Here is an 18,110-nt window from a genome sequence, read left to right on the forward strand (position 1 = left end):
CAGGCCTTTCCATACGCACAAAAAAATTTACCCCTGTGACCTTGAACTTAGGGTCCACGTTTAGGTTTCAAAATCTGCGTTTAGGCTTCGAAAAATGCTCATAACTTCTATGTCCCTTGAGATATAACCTTCATATTTGGTATGCATGTGTATATGGACAAGGCCTTTCCATACGCACAAAAATTTTGACCCCTGTGACCTTGACCTTGAAGTAAGGGTCCGCGTTTAGGTTTCGAAATCTGTGTTAAGGTTTTGAAAAATGCTCATAACTTCTATGTCCATTGAGATATAACCTTCATATTTGGTATGCATGTGTATATGGACGAGGCCTTTCCAAACACACACAAATTTTGACCCCTGTGACCTTGACCTTGAACTTAGGGTCTGCATTTAGGTTTCGAAATCTGTGTTTAGGTTTCAAAAAAAGCTCATAGCTTCTATCAAGCGTTTAAAGGGGGGATAAGTCATCTTATGGTGAAAGCTCTTGTTTCAAATTGAAAACCTGTTTTGTGACAATTTTGTCCCTTGTTCTTTATAATTCTGTATCCTGGGACTGCTTAAAAAGCACTCAAGCAAAATTGATGAAACTTTAGATGTGCATAGACTTCAATGTGGAGAATATGCATGCTGTTTCAGATAATTTGTCTTGACAAGAGTTGTAGTTGCTGTAGTTGTAGATGTTATTTAAAATTAAAATCTGGGTCTTGATATAACGCAAAAGCTATGTTGATGAAACTTGGTATGTGGATAGAGGGCCATTTGGGGAATATGCAAATTATTTCATTTCTTTCATCAGAAAAATGTTCGGTTTTCTATGGTACCAGATGCTCGGGTTACATAAATAATTGGAAAGTAAAATCTTGATATCCTGCAATAACTTACAATAAATATTTAGCTAGTTTGACAAAACTCAGTTTGTGGATAGAGGTATATGCAAGCTATTTCAGTTTGTATGCCCCTGGATCGAATGATCGGGGGTATATTGTTTTAGGCCTGTCTGTCTGTCATTGTATGTCTGTCTGTCCCAAAACTTTAACCTGGGTCATAACTTTGCAATATTGAAGATAGAAACATGATACTTGGCATGCATTCCAGGTGGTTTAAAAAAAAGGTTGCTATGGTTACATAAATGAAAGAAAATAAATTTATAATATGGATATGCGATATCTTTAAAAAAAAGCTAGGTTGGTAAAACTTGGTTTGTGGATAGAGGGCCATATTGTGATAATGCACTGTTTTCGTTTTTTTCATCAGAATAAAATTGCGCTTGCTTTCTTTGCAGAAATAATTAAAGCTAAAATCAGAATTCTTTAATAATAAAAAAGTACTTAAGCAAGGTTAATAAAACAGGCATCCTGTTCTTACTGTGGCAACAGTTACTCGCGTAGGGACTTCTGTTTTGTCCTGTGACAAATCTCTTGATTTAAAAGTACATATCCAAAGTACATTTTTGACCTTTTATTTGATCACAGTTTGACGGCACTGCAGGGGAGAACTTCAAACATGGCTGCGGTGTCTTCTGTCGCAACCAAACCAACGCCTTGGAAAGCCTTAAAGTGTACAAAAACAAAAATCAAAAGTTTTCACAGCTTTTGACCGTAAGTTGTTGCATCGTTTAATTATTGCTCTCTTACAATTTTAGTATTATGCTTTATGGTTGCCTTTTGTTCATGATAGTACTCAGTAGTACTTCACACTGTACTATTTCCCCTTCACATAGAGTTCGGATTAGAGCGACCTTTTTAATCTATTGCAATATTTCAATTACTTGTACAATTTACATTGCAATTACATGTTCTATTTCTGGTAAATGCTCCCTCATCTCTTCAGTTTTCATTGACCCATTTATGCCTAGTGGACTTTCCCATTCTTCCAAATTGGATCAATGTATTTCTAAAATTCGGGATGTCTAGTATATTTATTTATATATTTAGAATATTTCTTACAGAAATTCATTTAAGCAAACAGTGCAGACCCTGATGAGACGCCACATCATGCGGCGTCTCATCTGGGTCTACACTGTTTGCCAAGGCCTTTTTTCTAGACGCTAGGCATAAATGGGTTAATGTTACAATGTCCATTATATATAGATTGTTCAACACCACTACAATGCCCATTTTCTATATAATTTCCATTACCAGCCCAAACTTTAATTTTCAGTACAATTTTTATATATCTTTATATGGCACAATTTCAATTACTGTGACTATTTACATTTCTGGTTTTATTTTCATTACCAGCACTATTTTCATTTGAGTATATTTGTCATATTTTCACCTGAATATATGTTGAATAACAGACATATTTCCATAATGGATTGAGTTCAATAACTAGTACATTTTCCATTCCTACAATTTTGAATTCTTGGTACAGTGTCCATATTTAGCTAAATTTCAATAATTTTATTGCTGGTATATGTACAATGTTATTTCAATTGCTGATTCAGTTCTAATTACTTATGGTATAATTTAATTTAGGTTTTGATGACCTTTAACAGTACACTATTTAGTTAATGTACAATTTACCTAAATATTGCCATAAATTACTTAAAAAAATTCGACCAGTTTTCGTTACCTGTACAATTTCTATTTTCAGCAACATTTCCATCACCTGAACCATTTCCATCGCCACATCCTAGTTCATGTGCATTTATTACTGTCAATACAATTTCCATTTCCAATAATATTTTTGGTACTGTTTTCAAATGCCTTACTGTTTTTCTATTCCATGACCAGTACAATTTCCATTTCAGGATGCAGAGAACAACCCCCTATGTCAGCGTCTAGCCCTGAAAGATATCATTCCTAAACAGTTCATGAGACTCACCAAGTACCCTCTACTCATTGAGAACCTCATGAAGTACACACAAAGTAAGTCACTGATCATGTACCCTCTACTCATTGAGAACCACATGAAGTACACACAAAGTAAATCACTGATCATGTACCCTCTCTTCATTAAGAACCTCATGAAGTACACACAAAGTAAGTCACTGATCATGTACCCTCTTTTCATTGAGAACCTCATGAAGTACACATAAAGTAAGTCACTGATCATGTACCCTCTACTCATTGAGAACCTCATGAAGTGCACACATAGTAAGTCACTGATCAAGTACCCTCTCTTCATTAAGAACCTCATGAAGTGCACACAAAGTAAGTCACTGATCAAGTTCCCTCTACTCATTGAGAACCTCATGAAGTGCACACAAAGTAAGTCACTGATCAAGTTCCCTCTACTCATTGAGAGCCTCATGAAGTACACACAAAGTAAGTCACTGATCAAGTTCCCTCTACTCATTGAGAACCTCATGAAGTACACACAAAGTAAGTCACTGATCATGTACCCTCTACTCATTGAGAACCTCATGAAGTATACACAAAGTAAGTCACTGATCAAGTTCCCTCTACTCATTGAGAACCTCATGAAGTGCACACAAAGTAAGTCACTGATCAAGTTCCCTCTACTCATTGAGAACCTCATGAAGTACACACAAAGTAAGTCACTGATCATGTACCCTCTTTTCATTGAGAACCTCATGAAGTACACACAAAGTAAGTCACTGATCAAGTACCCTCTTCTCATTGAGAACCTCATGAAGTGCACACAAAGTAAGTCACTGATCAAGTACCCTCTTCTCATTGAGAACCTCATGAAGTGCACACAAAGTAAGTCACTGATCAAGTACCCTCTACTCATTGAGAACCTCATGAAGTGCACACAAAGTAAGTCACTGATCAAGTACCCTCTACTCATTGAGAACCTCATGAAGTATACACAAAGTAAGTCACTGATCAAGTTCCCTCTACTCATTGAGAACCTCATGAAGTACACACAAAGTAAGTCACTGATCATGTACCCTCTACTCATTGAGAACCGCATGAAGTGCACACAAAGTAAGTCACTGATCAAGTACCCTCTCTTCATTAAGAACCTCATGAAGTGCACACAAAGTAAGTCACTTATCAAGTACCCTCCACTCATTGTGAACCTCATGAAGTACACACAAAGTAAGTCACTGATCAAGTACCCTCTTCTCATTGAGAACCTCATGAAGTACACACAAAGTAAGTCACTTATCAAGTACCCTCTACTCATTGAGAACCTCATGAAGTACACACAAAGTAAGTCACTGATCAAGTACCCTCTACTCATTGAGAACCTCATGAAGTGCACACAAAGTAAGTCACTGATCAAGTTCCCTCTACTAATTGAGAACCTCATGAAGTGCACACAAAGTAAGTCACTGATCAAGTTCCCTCTACTCATTGAGAACCGCATGAAGTACACACAAAATAAGTCACTGATCAAGTACCCTCTACTCATTGAGAACCTCATGAAGTACACACAAAGTAAGTCACTGATCAAGTACCCTCTACTCATTGAGAACCTCATGAAGTGCACACAAAGTAAGTCACTGATCAAGTACCCTCTCTTCATTAAGAACCTCATGAAGTGCACACAAAGTAAGTCACTGATCAAGTTCCCTCTACTCATTGAGAACCTCATGAAGTGCACACAAAGTAAGTCACTGATCAAGTTCCCTCTACTCATTGGGAGCCTCATGAAGTACACACAAAGTAAGTCACTGATCAAGTTCCCTCTACTCATTGAGAACCTCATGAAGTACACACAAAGTAAGTCACTGATCATGTACCCTCTACTCATTGAGAACCTCATGAAGTATACACAAAGTAAGTCACTGATCAAGTTCCCTCTACTCATTGAGAACCTCATGAAGTGCACACAAAGTAAGTCACTGATCAAGTTCCCTCTACTCATTGAGAACCTCATGAAGTACACACAAAGTAAGTCACTGATCATGTACCCTCTACTCATTGAGAACCTCATGAAGTATACACAAAGTAAGTCACTGATCAAGTTCCCTCTACTCATTGAGAACCTCATGAAGTACACACAAAGTAAGTCACTGATCATGTACCCTCTACTCATTGAGAACCGCATGAAGTACACATAAAGTAAGTCACTGATCAAGTACCCTCTACTCATTGAGAACCTCATGAAGTACACACAAAGTAAGTCACTGATCATGTACCCTGTACTCATTGAGAACCTCATGAAGTACACACAAAGTAAGTCACTGATCAAGTACCCTCTACTCATTGAGAACCTCATGAAGTACACACAAAGTAAGTCACTGATCATGTACCCTCTACTCATTGAGAACCTCATGAAGTACACACAAAGTAAGTCACTGATAAGTACCCTCTACTCATTGAGAACCTCATGAAGTGCACACAAAGTAAGTCACTGATCAAGTTCCCTCTACTCATTGAGAGCCTCATGAAGTGCACACAAAGTAAGTCACTGATCAAGTACCCTCTACTCATTAAGAACCTCATGAAGTACACACAAAGTAAGTCACTGATCAAGTACCCTCTACTCAATGAGAACCTCATGAAGTGCACACAAAGTAAGTCACTGATCAAGTACTCTGTTCTCATTGAGAACTTTCTGAAGTACATACAAAGTAAGTCACTGATTAAGTTCCCTCTACTCATTGAGAACCGCATGAAGTACACACAAAGTAAGTCACTGATCAAGAACCCTGTTCTCATTGAGAACCTCATGAAGTGCACACAAAGTAAGTCACTGATCAAGTTCCCTCTGCTCATTGACAACCTCATGAAGTGCACACAAAGTAAGTCACTGATCAAGTACCCTGTTCTCATTGAGAACCTCATGAAGTGCACACAAAGTAAGTCACTGATCAAGTTCCCTCTGCTCATTGACAACCTCATGAAGTGCACACAAAGTAAGTCACTGATCAAGTTCCCTCTACTCAATGAGAGCCTCATGAAGTACACACAAAGTAAGTCACTGATCAAGTACCCTCTACTCATTGAGAACCTCATGAAGTGCACACAAAGTAAGTCACTGATCAAGTTCCCTCTACTCATTGAGAACCTCATGAAGTGCACACAAAGTAAGTCACTGATCAAGTACCCTCTACTCATTGAGAACCTCATGAAGTACACACAAAGTAAGTCACTTATCAAGTACCCTCTACTCATTGAGAACCTCATGAAGTACACACAAAGTAAGTCACTGATCAAGTTACCTCTACTCATTGAGAACCTCATGAAGTGCACACAAAGTAAGTCACTTATCAAGTACCCTCTACTCATTGAGAACCTCATGAAGTGCACACAAAGTAAGTCACTGATCAAGTTCCCTCTACTCATTGAGAACCTCATGAAGTGCACACAAAGTAAGTCACTGATCAAGTACCCTCTACTCATTGAGAACCTCATGAAGTGCACACAAAGTAAGTCACTGATCAAGTACCCTCTCTTCATTAAGAACCTCATGAAGTGCACACAAAGTAAGTCACTGATCAAGTTCCCTCTACTCATTGAGAACCTCATGAAGTGCACACAAAGTAAGTCACTTATCAAGTTCCCTCTACTCATTGAGAGCCTCATGAAGTACACACAAAGTAAGTCACTGATCAAGTTCCCTCTACTCATTGAGAGCCTCATGAAGTACACACAAAGTAAGTCACTGATCAAGTTCCCTCTACTCATTGAGAACCTCATGAAGTGCACACAAAGTAAGTCACTGATCAAGTTCCCTCTACTCATTGAGAACCTCATGAAGTGCACACAAAGTAAGTCACTGATCAAGTTCCCTCTACTCATTGAGAACCTCATGAAGTGCACACAAAGTAAGTCACTGATCAAGTTCCCTCTACTCATTGAGAACCTCATGAAGTACATACAAAGTAAGTCACTGATCAAGTACCCTCTACTCATTGAGAACCTCATGAAGTGCACACAAAGTAAGTCACTGATCATGTACCATCTTTTCATTAAGAACCTCATGAAGTGCACACAAAGTAAGTCACTGATCAAGTTCCCTCTACTCATTGAGAACCTCATGAAGTACACACCAAGTAAGTCACTGATCATGTACCCTCTACTCATTGAGAACCTCATGAAGTATACACAAAGTAAGTCACTGATCAAGTTCCCTCTACTCATTGAGAACCTCATGAAGTACACACAAAGTAAGTCACTGATCATGTACCCTCTACTCATTGAGAACCGCATGAAGTACACATAAAGTAAGTCACTGATCAAGTACCCTCTACTCATTGAGAACCTCATGAAGTACACACAAAGTAAGTCACTGATCATGTACCCTCTACTCATTGAGAACCTCATGAAGTACACACAAAGTAAGTCACTGATAAGTACCCTCTACTCATTGAGAACCTCATGAAGTACACACAAAGTAAGTCACTGATCATGTACCCTCTACTCATTGAGAACCTCATGAAGTACACACAAAGTAAGTCACTGATCAAGTACCCTCTACTCATTGAGAACCTCATGAAGTGCACACAAAGTAAGTCACTGATCAAGTTCCCTCTACTCATTGAGAGCCTCATGAAGTGCACACAAAGTAAGTCACTGATCAAGTACCCTCTACTCATTGAGAACCTCATGAAGTACACACAAAGTAAGTCACTTATCAAGTACCCTCTACTCATTGAGAACCTCATGAAGTGCACACAAAGTAAGTCACTTATCAAGTACCCTCCACTCATTGTGAACCTCATGAAGTACACATAAAGTAAGTCACTGATCAAGTACCCTCTACTCATTGAGAGCCTCATGAAGTACACACAAAGTAAGTCACTGATCAAGTTCCCTCTGCTCATTGAGAGCCTCATGAAGTATACACAAAGTAAGACACTGATCAAGTTCCCTCTACTCATTGAGAACCTCATGAAGTGCACACAAAGTAAGTCACTGATCAAGTTCCCTCTACTCATTGAGAACCTCATGAAGTACACACAAAGTAAGTCACTGATCATGTACCCTCTACTCATTGAGAACCTCATGAAGTATACACAAAGTAAGTCACTGATCAAGTTCCCTCTACTCATTGAGAACCTCATGAAGTACACACAAAGTAAGTCACTGATCATGTACCCTCTACTCATTGAGAACCGCATGAAGTACACATAAAGTAAGTCACTGATCATGTACCCTCTACTCATTGAGAACCTCATGAAGTACACACAAAGTAAGTCACTGATCATGTACCCTCTACTCATTGAGAACCTCATGAAGTACACACAAAGTAAGTCACTGATCAAGTACCCTCTACTCATTGAGAACCTCATGAAGTACACACAAAGTAAGTCACTGATCATGTACCCTCTACTCATTGAGAACCTCATGAAGTACACACAAAGTAAGTCACTGATCAAGTACCCTCTACTCATTGAGAACCTCATGAAGTGCACACAAAGTAAGTCACTGATCAAGTTCCCTCTACTCATTGAGAGCCTCATGAAGTGCACACAAAGTAAGTCACTGATCAAGTACCCTCTACTCATTGAGAACCTCATGAAGTACACACAAAGTAAGTCACTGATCAAGTACCCTCTACTCAATGAGAACCTCATGAAGTGCACACAAAGTAAGTCACTGATCAAGTACTCTGTTCTCATTAAGAACTTTCTGAAGTACATACAAAGTAAGTCACTGATTAAGTTCCCTCTACTCATTGAGAACCGCATGAAGTACACACAAAGTAAGTCACTGATCAAGAACCCTGTTCTCATTGAGAACCTCATGAAGTGCACACAAAGTAAGTCACTGATCAAGTTCCCTCTGCTCATTGACAACCTCATGAAGTGCACACAAAGTAAGTCACTGATCAAGTACCCTGTTCTCATTGAGAACCTCATGAAGTGCACACAAAGTAAGTCACTGATCAAGTTCCCTCTACTCATTGAGAGCCTCATGAAGTACACACAAAGTAAGTCACTGATCAAGTACCCTGTTTTCATTGAGAACCTCATGAAGTGCACACAAAGTAAGTTACTGATCAAGTTCCCTCTACACATTGAGAACCTCATGAAGTACACACAAAGTAAGTCACTGATCAAGTACCCTCTACTCATTGAGAACCTCATGAAGTGCACACAAAGTAAGTCACTGATCAAGTTCCCTCTACTCATTGAGAACCTCATGAAGTGCACACAAAGTAAGTCACTGATCAAGTACCCTCTACTCATTGAGAACCTCATGAAGTGCACACAAAGTAAGTCACTGATCAAGTACCCTCTCTTCATTAAGAACCTCATGAAGTGCACACAAAGTAAGTCACTGATCAAGTTCCCTCTACTCATTGAGAACCTCATGAAGTGCACACAAAGTAAGTCACTGATCAAGTTCCCTCTACTCATTGAGAGCCTCATGAAGTACACACAAAGTAAGTCACTGATCAAGTTCCATCTACTCATTGAGAGCCTCATGAAGTACACACAAAGTAAGTCACTGATCAAGTTCCCTCTACTCATTGAGAACCTCATGAAGTGCACACAAAGTAAGTCACTGATCAAGTTCCCTCTACTCATTGAGAACCTCATGAAGTGCACACAAAGTAAGTCACTGATCAAGTTCCCTCTACTCATTGAGAACATCATGAAGTGCACACAAAGTAAGTCACTGATCAAGTTCCCTCTACTCATTGAGAACCTCATGAAGTACATACAAAGTAAGTCACTGATCAAGTACCCTCTACTCATTGAGAACCTCATGAAGTGCACACAAAGTAAGTCACTGATCATGTACCATCTTTTTATTAAGAACCTCATGAAGTGCACACAAAGTAAGTCACTGATCAAGTTCCCTCTACTCATTGAGAACCTCATGAAGTACACACAAAGTAAGTCACTGATCATGTACCCTCTACTCATTGAGAACCTCATGAAGTATACACAAAGTAAGTCACTGATCAAGTTCCCTCTACTCATTGAGAACCTCATGAAGTACACACAAAGTAAGTCACTGATCATGTACCCTCTACTCATTGAGAACCTCATGAAGTATACACAAAGTAAGTCACTGATCAAGTACCCTGTTCTCATTGAGAACCGCATGAAGTACACATAAAGTAAGTCACTGATCAAGTACCCTCTACTCATTGAGAACCTCATGAAGTACACACAAAGTAAGTCACTGATCATGTACCCTCTACTCATTGAGAACCTCATGAAGTACACACAAAGTAAGTCACTGATCAAGTACCCTCTACTCATTGAGAACCTCATGAAGTACACACAAAGTAAGTCACTGATCATGTACCCTCTACTCATTGAGAACCTCATGAAGTACACACAAAGTAAGTCACTGATCAAGTACCCTCTACTCATTGAGAACCTCATGAAGTGCACACAAAGTAAGTCACTGATCAAGTTCCCTCTACTCATTGAGAGCCTCATGAAGTGCACACAAAGTAAGTCACTGATCAAGTACCCTCTACTCATTGAGAACCTCATGAAGTACACACAAAGTAAGTCACTTATCAAGTACCCTCTTCTCATTGAGAACCTCATGAAGTGCACACAAAGTAAGTCACTTATCAAGTACCCTCCACTCATTGTGAACCTCATGAAGTACACATAAAGTAAGTCACTGATCAAGTACCCTCTACTCATTGAGAGCCTCATGAAGTACACACAAAGTAAGTCACTGATCAAGTTCCCTCTGCTCATTGAGAGCCTCATGAAGTACACACAAAGTAAGTCACTGATCAAGTACTCCCTTCTCATTTAGAACCTCGTGAAGTACACACAAAGTAAGTCACTGATCAAGTACCCTCTACTCATTGAGAACCTCATGAAGTGCACACAAAGTAAGTCACTGATCAAGTACTCCCTTCTCATTGCGAGCCTCATGAAGTGCACACAAAGTAAGTCACTGATCATGTACCCTCTACTCATTGAGAACCTCATGAAGTACACACAGAAGAAACATTTTGTAGCCAATGGAAAAATATAAAAAGAATATAATTAATTAACATAACACTTTCTTTGTAGAGGAGACATATGAATTCATGCAACTGCAACAAGCAAAGAGTGGAAAAATATTTTTTAGCATTGCAAAAATAAAAATAATAGAATTAGGTAATATAATACTTTTTTGTAGCGAATACAGATGAGTACAACCATCTTGAGCTGGCGTTAAGGTGCAGCAAACGTATACTGGAGCACGTGAACCAGGAGGTGAAGGTGTGCGAGAACAAACAGCGCCTTGTGGAGCTCAACAAACGTATCGACAAACGTGCCATTGATAACAGTGCAGAGGCTAACGATATACGGGTATACTGGGAATACCTCTTACAATTGTTTTGAGTTGAAATTTGTGTTTTATAACATCCGATAAAATATTTGTGACCGTTTGTTGAACAGTTGATTTTGTTTTGTTGAATGCACTCTCGAAAATCCATGAAAATAAGTGTCTGACAAATTAAGTTCACAATACTTATGTTTTGAAAAGTTTTTTAAACTCTGATTCACTTTTCCCATTTGTGTAAGCTACAGCATACCTGAGTTACAATTGTTTCACTCACAGTTGTTATACCCCCATTACCAATGGTAATGGGGCCTACATAGGAATCACTTTGTTGGTCTGTCTGTCGGTCTGTCCCAAAAGCTTGTCCAGGCCATAACTATGTTGTTCATTGTGAGATTTTAAAATCATTTGGCACATTTTGTCACTATCATTAGGCAGTGTGTCGCGAGAAAGAATTACATCGATATCTCAAAGGTCAAGGTCCCACTTTGAGTTCAAAGGTAAAAAATGGCCATAAATGAGCTTGTCCGGGCAATAACTTTGTCATTTATTGTGAGATTTAAAAATCATTTGACACATTTGTTCACCATAATTGGATGCTGTTTCCTGCGAAAGAATTATGTTGATATCTCCAAGGTCAAGGTCACACTTTGAGTTCAAATGTAAAAAAAGGCCATAAATGAGCTTGTCCGGGCCATAACTCTTGTCGTTCATTGTGAGATTTTAAAATCATTTGGCACATTTGTTTGCTATCTTTGGACAGTGTGTCGCGCGAAAGAATTAGGTCGATATATCCAAGGTCAAGGTCACACTTTGAGTTCAAAGGTAAAAAATGGCTAAACAAGCTTGTCTGCGCCATAACTATGTCGTACATTGTGGGATTTTAAAATCATTTGTTCACCATAATTGGACGGTGTGTCGCACGGAAGAATTATATCGATATCTCCAAGGTCAAGGTCACACTTTGAATTCAAAGGTCAAAAATGGCCGTAAATGATAATGGCATAATAATACTTAAAAATCGCCATAAATTAGATTCTCTTGTTTTGTGAAGACAGCATGCAAAATAGTCTGTGTCAATGCAAAAGCTCTAGTTCAACAATATAATAGCCTCTTTATGAGAAAACCGGGCCTTATTCTTGTGCATAATATTTTGTCCCAGATTAGTCTGTGCGGTCTGCACAGGCTAAATTTGGACAACATTTTCTGCTTTAATGAAATTTTTCGTTTAAAGGACTGAACAGGCTAATCTTGGATGACACTTTTCACACATGTCTTAAGCCTGGTTGACGACACTTTTCACACATGTCTTAAGCCTGGTTGACGACACTTTTCACACATGTCTTAAGCCTGGTTGACGACACTTTTCACACATGTCTTAAGCCTGGTTGACGACACTTTTCACACATGTCTTAAGCCTGGTTGACGACACTTTTCACACATGTCTTAAGCCTGGTTGACGACACTTTTCACACATGTCTTAAGCCTGGTTGACGACACTTTTCACACATGTCTTAAGCCTGGTTGACGACACTTTCACACATGTCTTAAGCCTGGTTTTCACATAAGAAGGCTATTAAGATTGCAAGTCTCATGTTTTGGAGAAAACTTTAGTTTTAGAAGTGTGTTAACTGGGCTACTTGTCTAACTTTCAGGAGTTGGATATACGACAGCACACCTTAATAAAGGAGGGCTCGTGTACGTGGATCATAAACAATAGGAAATCTATTGAAGTGCATATAGTGTTACTAGAGAGGGCCATGGTTCTTTTGCAAAAACAAGAAGACCGGTTAGTGTTAAAGCTACAGAACACACAACTTGTGCCTGGACGTAACGAGATCAACAAAAAACAGAGCCCCCTGCTGTGGTTGAATAATGTTTTGGCGCGAAACGACGCCACAGACAAGAAAGCTTTCTTTGTGGTCAATACATCAAAGTCGGGGCCACAGATTTACAAGCTGTTGGCCACATCGGCTGAGGAACAGAAATCGTGAGTGTTAAGTGAAATCTTAAATGTTTTTTTTTTTTAGCTCATCTATTTTTTGAAAAAAAAAGAGCTATTGTCATCACCTTGGCGTCGGCGTCCGGTTAAGTTTTGCGTTTAGGTACACTTTTCTCATAAAGTATCAATGCTATTGCATTCGAACTTGGTACACTTTCTTACTATCATGAGGGGACTGGGCAGGCAAAGTAAGATAATTCTGGCTTGCATTTTGACAGAATTATGTGCCCTTTATATACTTAGAAAATTGAAAATTTTGGTTAAGTTTTGTGTTTAGGTCCATTTTATTCCGTAAGTATCAAAGCTATTGCTTTCATACTTGCAACACTTACTAACTATCATAAGGGGACTATGCAGGAAAAGTTATGTAACTCTGACTGGCATTTTGACAGAATTATGTGCCCTTTTTATACTTAGAAAATTGAAAATTTGGTTAAGTTTTGTGTTTAGGTCCACTTTTTTCCTAAAGTATCAAAGCCATTGCTTTCATACTTGCAACACTAACTAACTATCGTAAGGGGACTGTGCAGGCAAAGTTATGTAACTCTGACTGGCATTTTGATGCAATTATGTGCCCTTTTTATACTTAGAAAATTGAAAATTTGGTTAAGTTTTGTGTTTAGGTCCACTTTTTTCCTCAAGTATCAAAGCCATTGCTTTCATACTTGCAACACTTACTCACTATCGTAAGGGGACTGTGCAGGCAAAGTTATGTAACTCTGACTTGATACAAGTTGAATTTTACCTTGACCTTTGAATGACCTTGACTCGAGGTCAAATTATTAAATTTTGCTAAAATTGCCATAACTTCTTTATTTATGAATTAGATTCGATTGATACTTTGACAAAACAACTCTTACGTGACATACCACAATTTACTCCGTCCAAACCATCCCCCACTCCCCCCCCTCTTCTAATCCCTCCTCAATCCCCCCATGATTTTTTTTTAAATTAAAGATAATCTAATAAATGACCACCACACCCTCACACTATACCCCTTCCCCCTCACACCCACCCCAACAAAATAATTTGTATGCCCCCGGTAGGGTGGCATATAGCAGTTGAACTGTCCGTCCGTATGTCTGTCAGTCTGAAAAAAACTTACACATTGGCCATAACTTTTTCAGTTTTGAAGATAGCAACTTGATATTTGGCATGCATGTGTATCTCATGGAGCTGCACATTTTGAGTGGTGAAAGGTCATGGTCATCCATCAAGGTCAAATGCCAAATTAATGGTGTCTGTCAGTCCGAAAACTTTAACATTGGCCATAACTTTTTCAATATTGAAGAAAGCAACTTGATATCTGGCATGCATGTGTATCTCATGTAGCTGAACATTATGAGTAGTGAATGGTGAAGGCCATCCTTCAAGGTCAAATGTCAAATATATGGCGTCTGTCCGTCCGAAAACTTTAACATTGGCCATAACTTTTTTACTATTCAAGATAGCAACTTGATATTTGGTATGCATGTGTATCTCATGAAGCTGCACATATTGAGTGGTGGAAGTTCAAGGTCAAGGTCATCCTTCAAGGTAAAAAATAAAATAATTTAAAGCAGCGTTCGCATGAAGCTGCACATTTTGAGTGGTGGAAGCTAAAGGTCATCCATCAAGGTCAAGGTCATCCTTCAAGGTCAAAGGTCAAAAAACAAATAAAATTTTTTAAAGCGACATTATCATGAAGCTGCACATTTTGAGTTGTGGTAGTTCAAGGTCAAGGTCATTCTTCAAGATCAACGTCGTCCTTCAAAGTTAAAGGTAAAAAAAAAATCAAAGCGGCGTTATCATGAAGCTGCACATTTTAAGAGGTGTAGGTTCAAGGTCATGGTTAACCTTCAAGGTCAAGATCATCCTATAAGGTCAAAGGTCAAACAATTTTTTTTTTAAACAAAGCGCCGTTATCATGAAGATGCACATTTTGAGTGGTGGAAGTTCAAGGTCAAGATCATCCTTCAAGGTAAAAAAAAAATTAGTTTTTTTTTCAAAGAGGCGTTCTCATGAAGCTGCACATTTTGAGTGGTGGAAGTTCAAGGTCAAGGTCATCCTTCAAGGTCAAGGTCATCCTTCAAGGTCAATTGTCAATTTTTTTTTTTAAATCAAAGCGGTGTTCTCATGAAGCTGCACGTTTTGAGTGGTGGAAGTTCAAGGTAATGGTCATTCTTCAAGGTCAAGGTCATCCTTCAAGGTCAAAGGTAAAAAAAAATTAATTCAAAGGGGCGTTATCATGAAGCTGCACATTTTGAGTGGTGGAAGTTCAAGGTCATCCTTCAAGGTCAAGGTCATCCATCAAGGTCAAAGGTCAAACAAATAACATTTCAAAGCGGCCTTCTCATAAAGCTGCACATTATGAGTGGTGGAAGTTCAAGGTCAAGGTCATCCTTCAAGGTCAAAGGTTAAAAAAAATAAAATCAAAGCGGCGCAATAGGGGGCATTGTGTTTCTGAAAAACACATCTCTTGTTTTTTTTCAAACATGGTTAAAAAGCACAAATATTTATTATTATTTTATTTTTTAAATACCGTCCAACCATCCCACCCAAGAATCCCTCCCTAAAAATAAAAAAAAAATTTTTTTTTGATTTTTTTTGCATTTTTGGAAGATATTGTAATAAATGACCAAACCCCCACACTATACACCCCTCTCCACTCCACCCCTCCATCCTTTGTGATTGAAATTGAGATAGGTCCCTACACCTTTAAAAAGAAAAATAGATGAGAGGTCTGCACCCACAAGGCGGGGCTCTTGTTTAATTGTTGCTTGTGTCAATATTTAATGCTTAATTGCTCATAAGTTCTTAAGAATATCTAGCAAAAGTATTAAATTGATTTGTAATACTATATTTATGTTGATTTTGTTGTACAAAATACTATTTTTGTTATGTATTATACATACAGTGTTCATTTTAGCCTGTTAGGCCAGAGTTTTTTAATTAAAAGATTTTCGGATTTTTTTCCAAAACATGTCCAGTAGGAGGACGGAAAAAAAAAAAAAAAAAAGATGGTGACCAAAAATGCACTATGCTAAAAATGTTATAGTATGAAGTTCTTTGTATATTTCATGACCAAAATAATAAATGTCAATGAAATTTATTATGTTCTAAACATTCTCATACAAATCTTTAGCAATAAACACATTTATTAAAGGACCTGCATTTCATTCATACGAATATAATTATAGTTGCATAATTTTCTTTTATCCGAAACAGTTTCTGTTACAAATGAAAATGCACAAACACGCAAATATGTCTTTTGCAAGTAATTCATTTTAAGACAAAATGAACATCTGAATTAAAAAAAACTCTGGCAAAGTCAATCTTCAAATTAAAAAAATCTTAATCTGTCGTCCAATCCCCCATGTCAATGCCTAGGCACTTTAATATTCCTCTATTAAATCAACATCTTTTATATGTAATTCAAAAATGAAACACGCCAAGTGTTGCTCGAGTATTAAAAGAAAATACAAACCAAAATCTATTAGTTACAAAATTAACAAGATTAAGCTTGTGATGGTTTAATATTTAAAATTGTAAAACACAAAGCTGTACAAGTTTCCCACTACAATCTTATAGCAAAGAGGAATTATGTAGAGATAGAATAACACATTTTTAATACATTGCACCTTGAAAAAAGTGGCTACAGTATGTCCTTCAATGTTACATTTTGATGAAAAACAGATCTTTTAAAAGTCACTATAAAAGTCACATATACCACCTTGCCAAGACTATCAAAACAGATTTGTATTTTAACAATTATAAAGCAATAAACCCTTTGCATGCTTGGAAATTTGTGGTCTGCTAAAATGGCGTCTGCTGAATTGCTACAATTTATTAGCATTTTCTTTGATTTTTTTCAAAGAATACTATCAGAATAGCAAACAGTTTTGATCCTGATAAGACGCCACGTTCTGTGGCGTCTCATCTGGATCCAAAACTGTTTGCAAAGGCCTTCAAAATTCGGTTCTCACACTGAAAGGGTTAATATAAAAAATAAATAAAATCATTATTTTTGGTCAGCCTGCTAATTGCAATGACAGGTTTGCCAAATAATGAATATATTGCATATATTAAATTGTAAAATTTCTTAAATAATTTACAAATGGTTTACCTGGCGGATGGAAGGTAGCAGCTAGTAATTCCTCCTCATAGCCATTAGGACATCAAATGCATTTTCTTTTATAATACTACGATCCTGTGGGGTTTGGTACTTTAAAATAGCATGTATGCATTTCAATTCGCTCTCGACCAAAACATTCACTGGCATAGATATTAGATGGGTCACACTTAACCTTATCTGTGTAAATCATTGTCTTAGACGCTTCAAGTGAAGCGATTTCGTCGTGTTCATTAACATGTTTGCGCACAACATCGCCAATTGATTGGTCACTAGTGGCTTTGATAAATTGTTTTGTTGTTTTAGCATCCTGGTAAATAATAAGTCCAAACCAGTATAAAGTCATCGGGGTCTCTCCACCATTTTGAATGTTTTCAGTAAAAATGATCGATGTTACAGAAGCGCTTATGATACATTTACACGCGATATCGGTAAACGCTTTAAATAAATTACTTCTCTAAAACCCGACACGCGTTTTGTGTCTAAAACCCGGCTTTTGGCACCCGAAAAAAAAATCCGAGATTGAAATTATATAATTTTTTTTTTTTGGTTTCGTCAAAAATAAGAGTCGGCGGGTCCGAAAATCTATTTATTAAAAAACTCTGGCCTTAGCTTGTTTCAGTGTAACACTGAAACCTTTGCACACATTATTTCAATAGGAAAAATATAGAGTTAAAGCTAATCCTGAGATTATTTGAAACACTCACGGCCAATAGATTATTGAGATTATTTGAAACATGGACAATAGATTATTGAGATTATTTGAAACACGGCCATAAGATTATTGAGATTATTTGAAACATGGACAATAGATTATTGAGATCATTTGAAACACTGCCATTAGATTATTGAGATTATTTGAAACATGGACAATAGTTTT

The 18,110-nt window shown here is 37.7% G+C and overlaps 1 protein-coding gene across 2 annotated transcripts in view; it reads left to right on the top strand.

Annotated features, from left to right (window-relative positions):
- The window catches only part of LOC127859842 (rho guanine nucleotide exchange factor 12-like), a 206,812-nt gene that overhangs the window by 152,894 nt on the left and 35,808 nt on the right, over positions 1 to 18,110 (top strand). For both annotated transcript variants that reach the window (XM_052397366.1, XM_052397367.1), the window contains 4 exons: positions 1,473 to 1,598; positions 2,753 to 2,870; positions 10,971 to 11,143; positions 12,773 to 13,107. In XM_052397366.1, coding sequence (XP_052253326.1) covers positions 1,473 to 1,598; positions 2,753 to 2,870; positions 10,971 to 11,143; positions 12,773 to 13,107 — 752 coding nt within the window. The remainder of the gene's footprint in view (positions 1 to 1,472; positions 1,599 to 2,752; positions 2,871 to 10,970; positions 11,144 to 12,772; positions 13,108 to 18,110) is intronic.

Source organism: Dreissena polymorpha, chromosome 15, assembly GCF_020536995.1.
Source record: "Dreissena polymorpha isolate Duluth1 chromosome 15, UMN_Dpol_1.0, whole genome shotgun sequence".
In the NCBI taxonomy this organism is placed as follows: Eukaryota; Metazoa; Mollusca; class Bivalvia; order Myida; family Dreissenidae; genus Dreissena; species Dreissena polymorpha.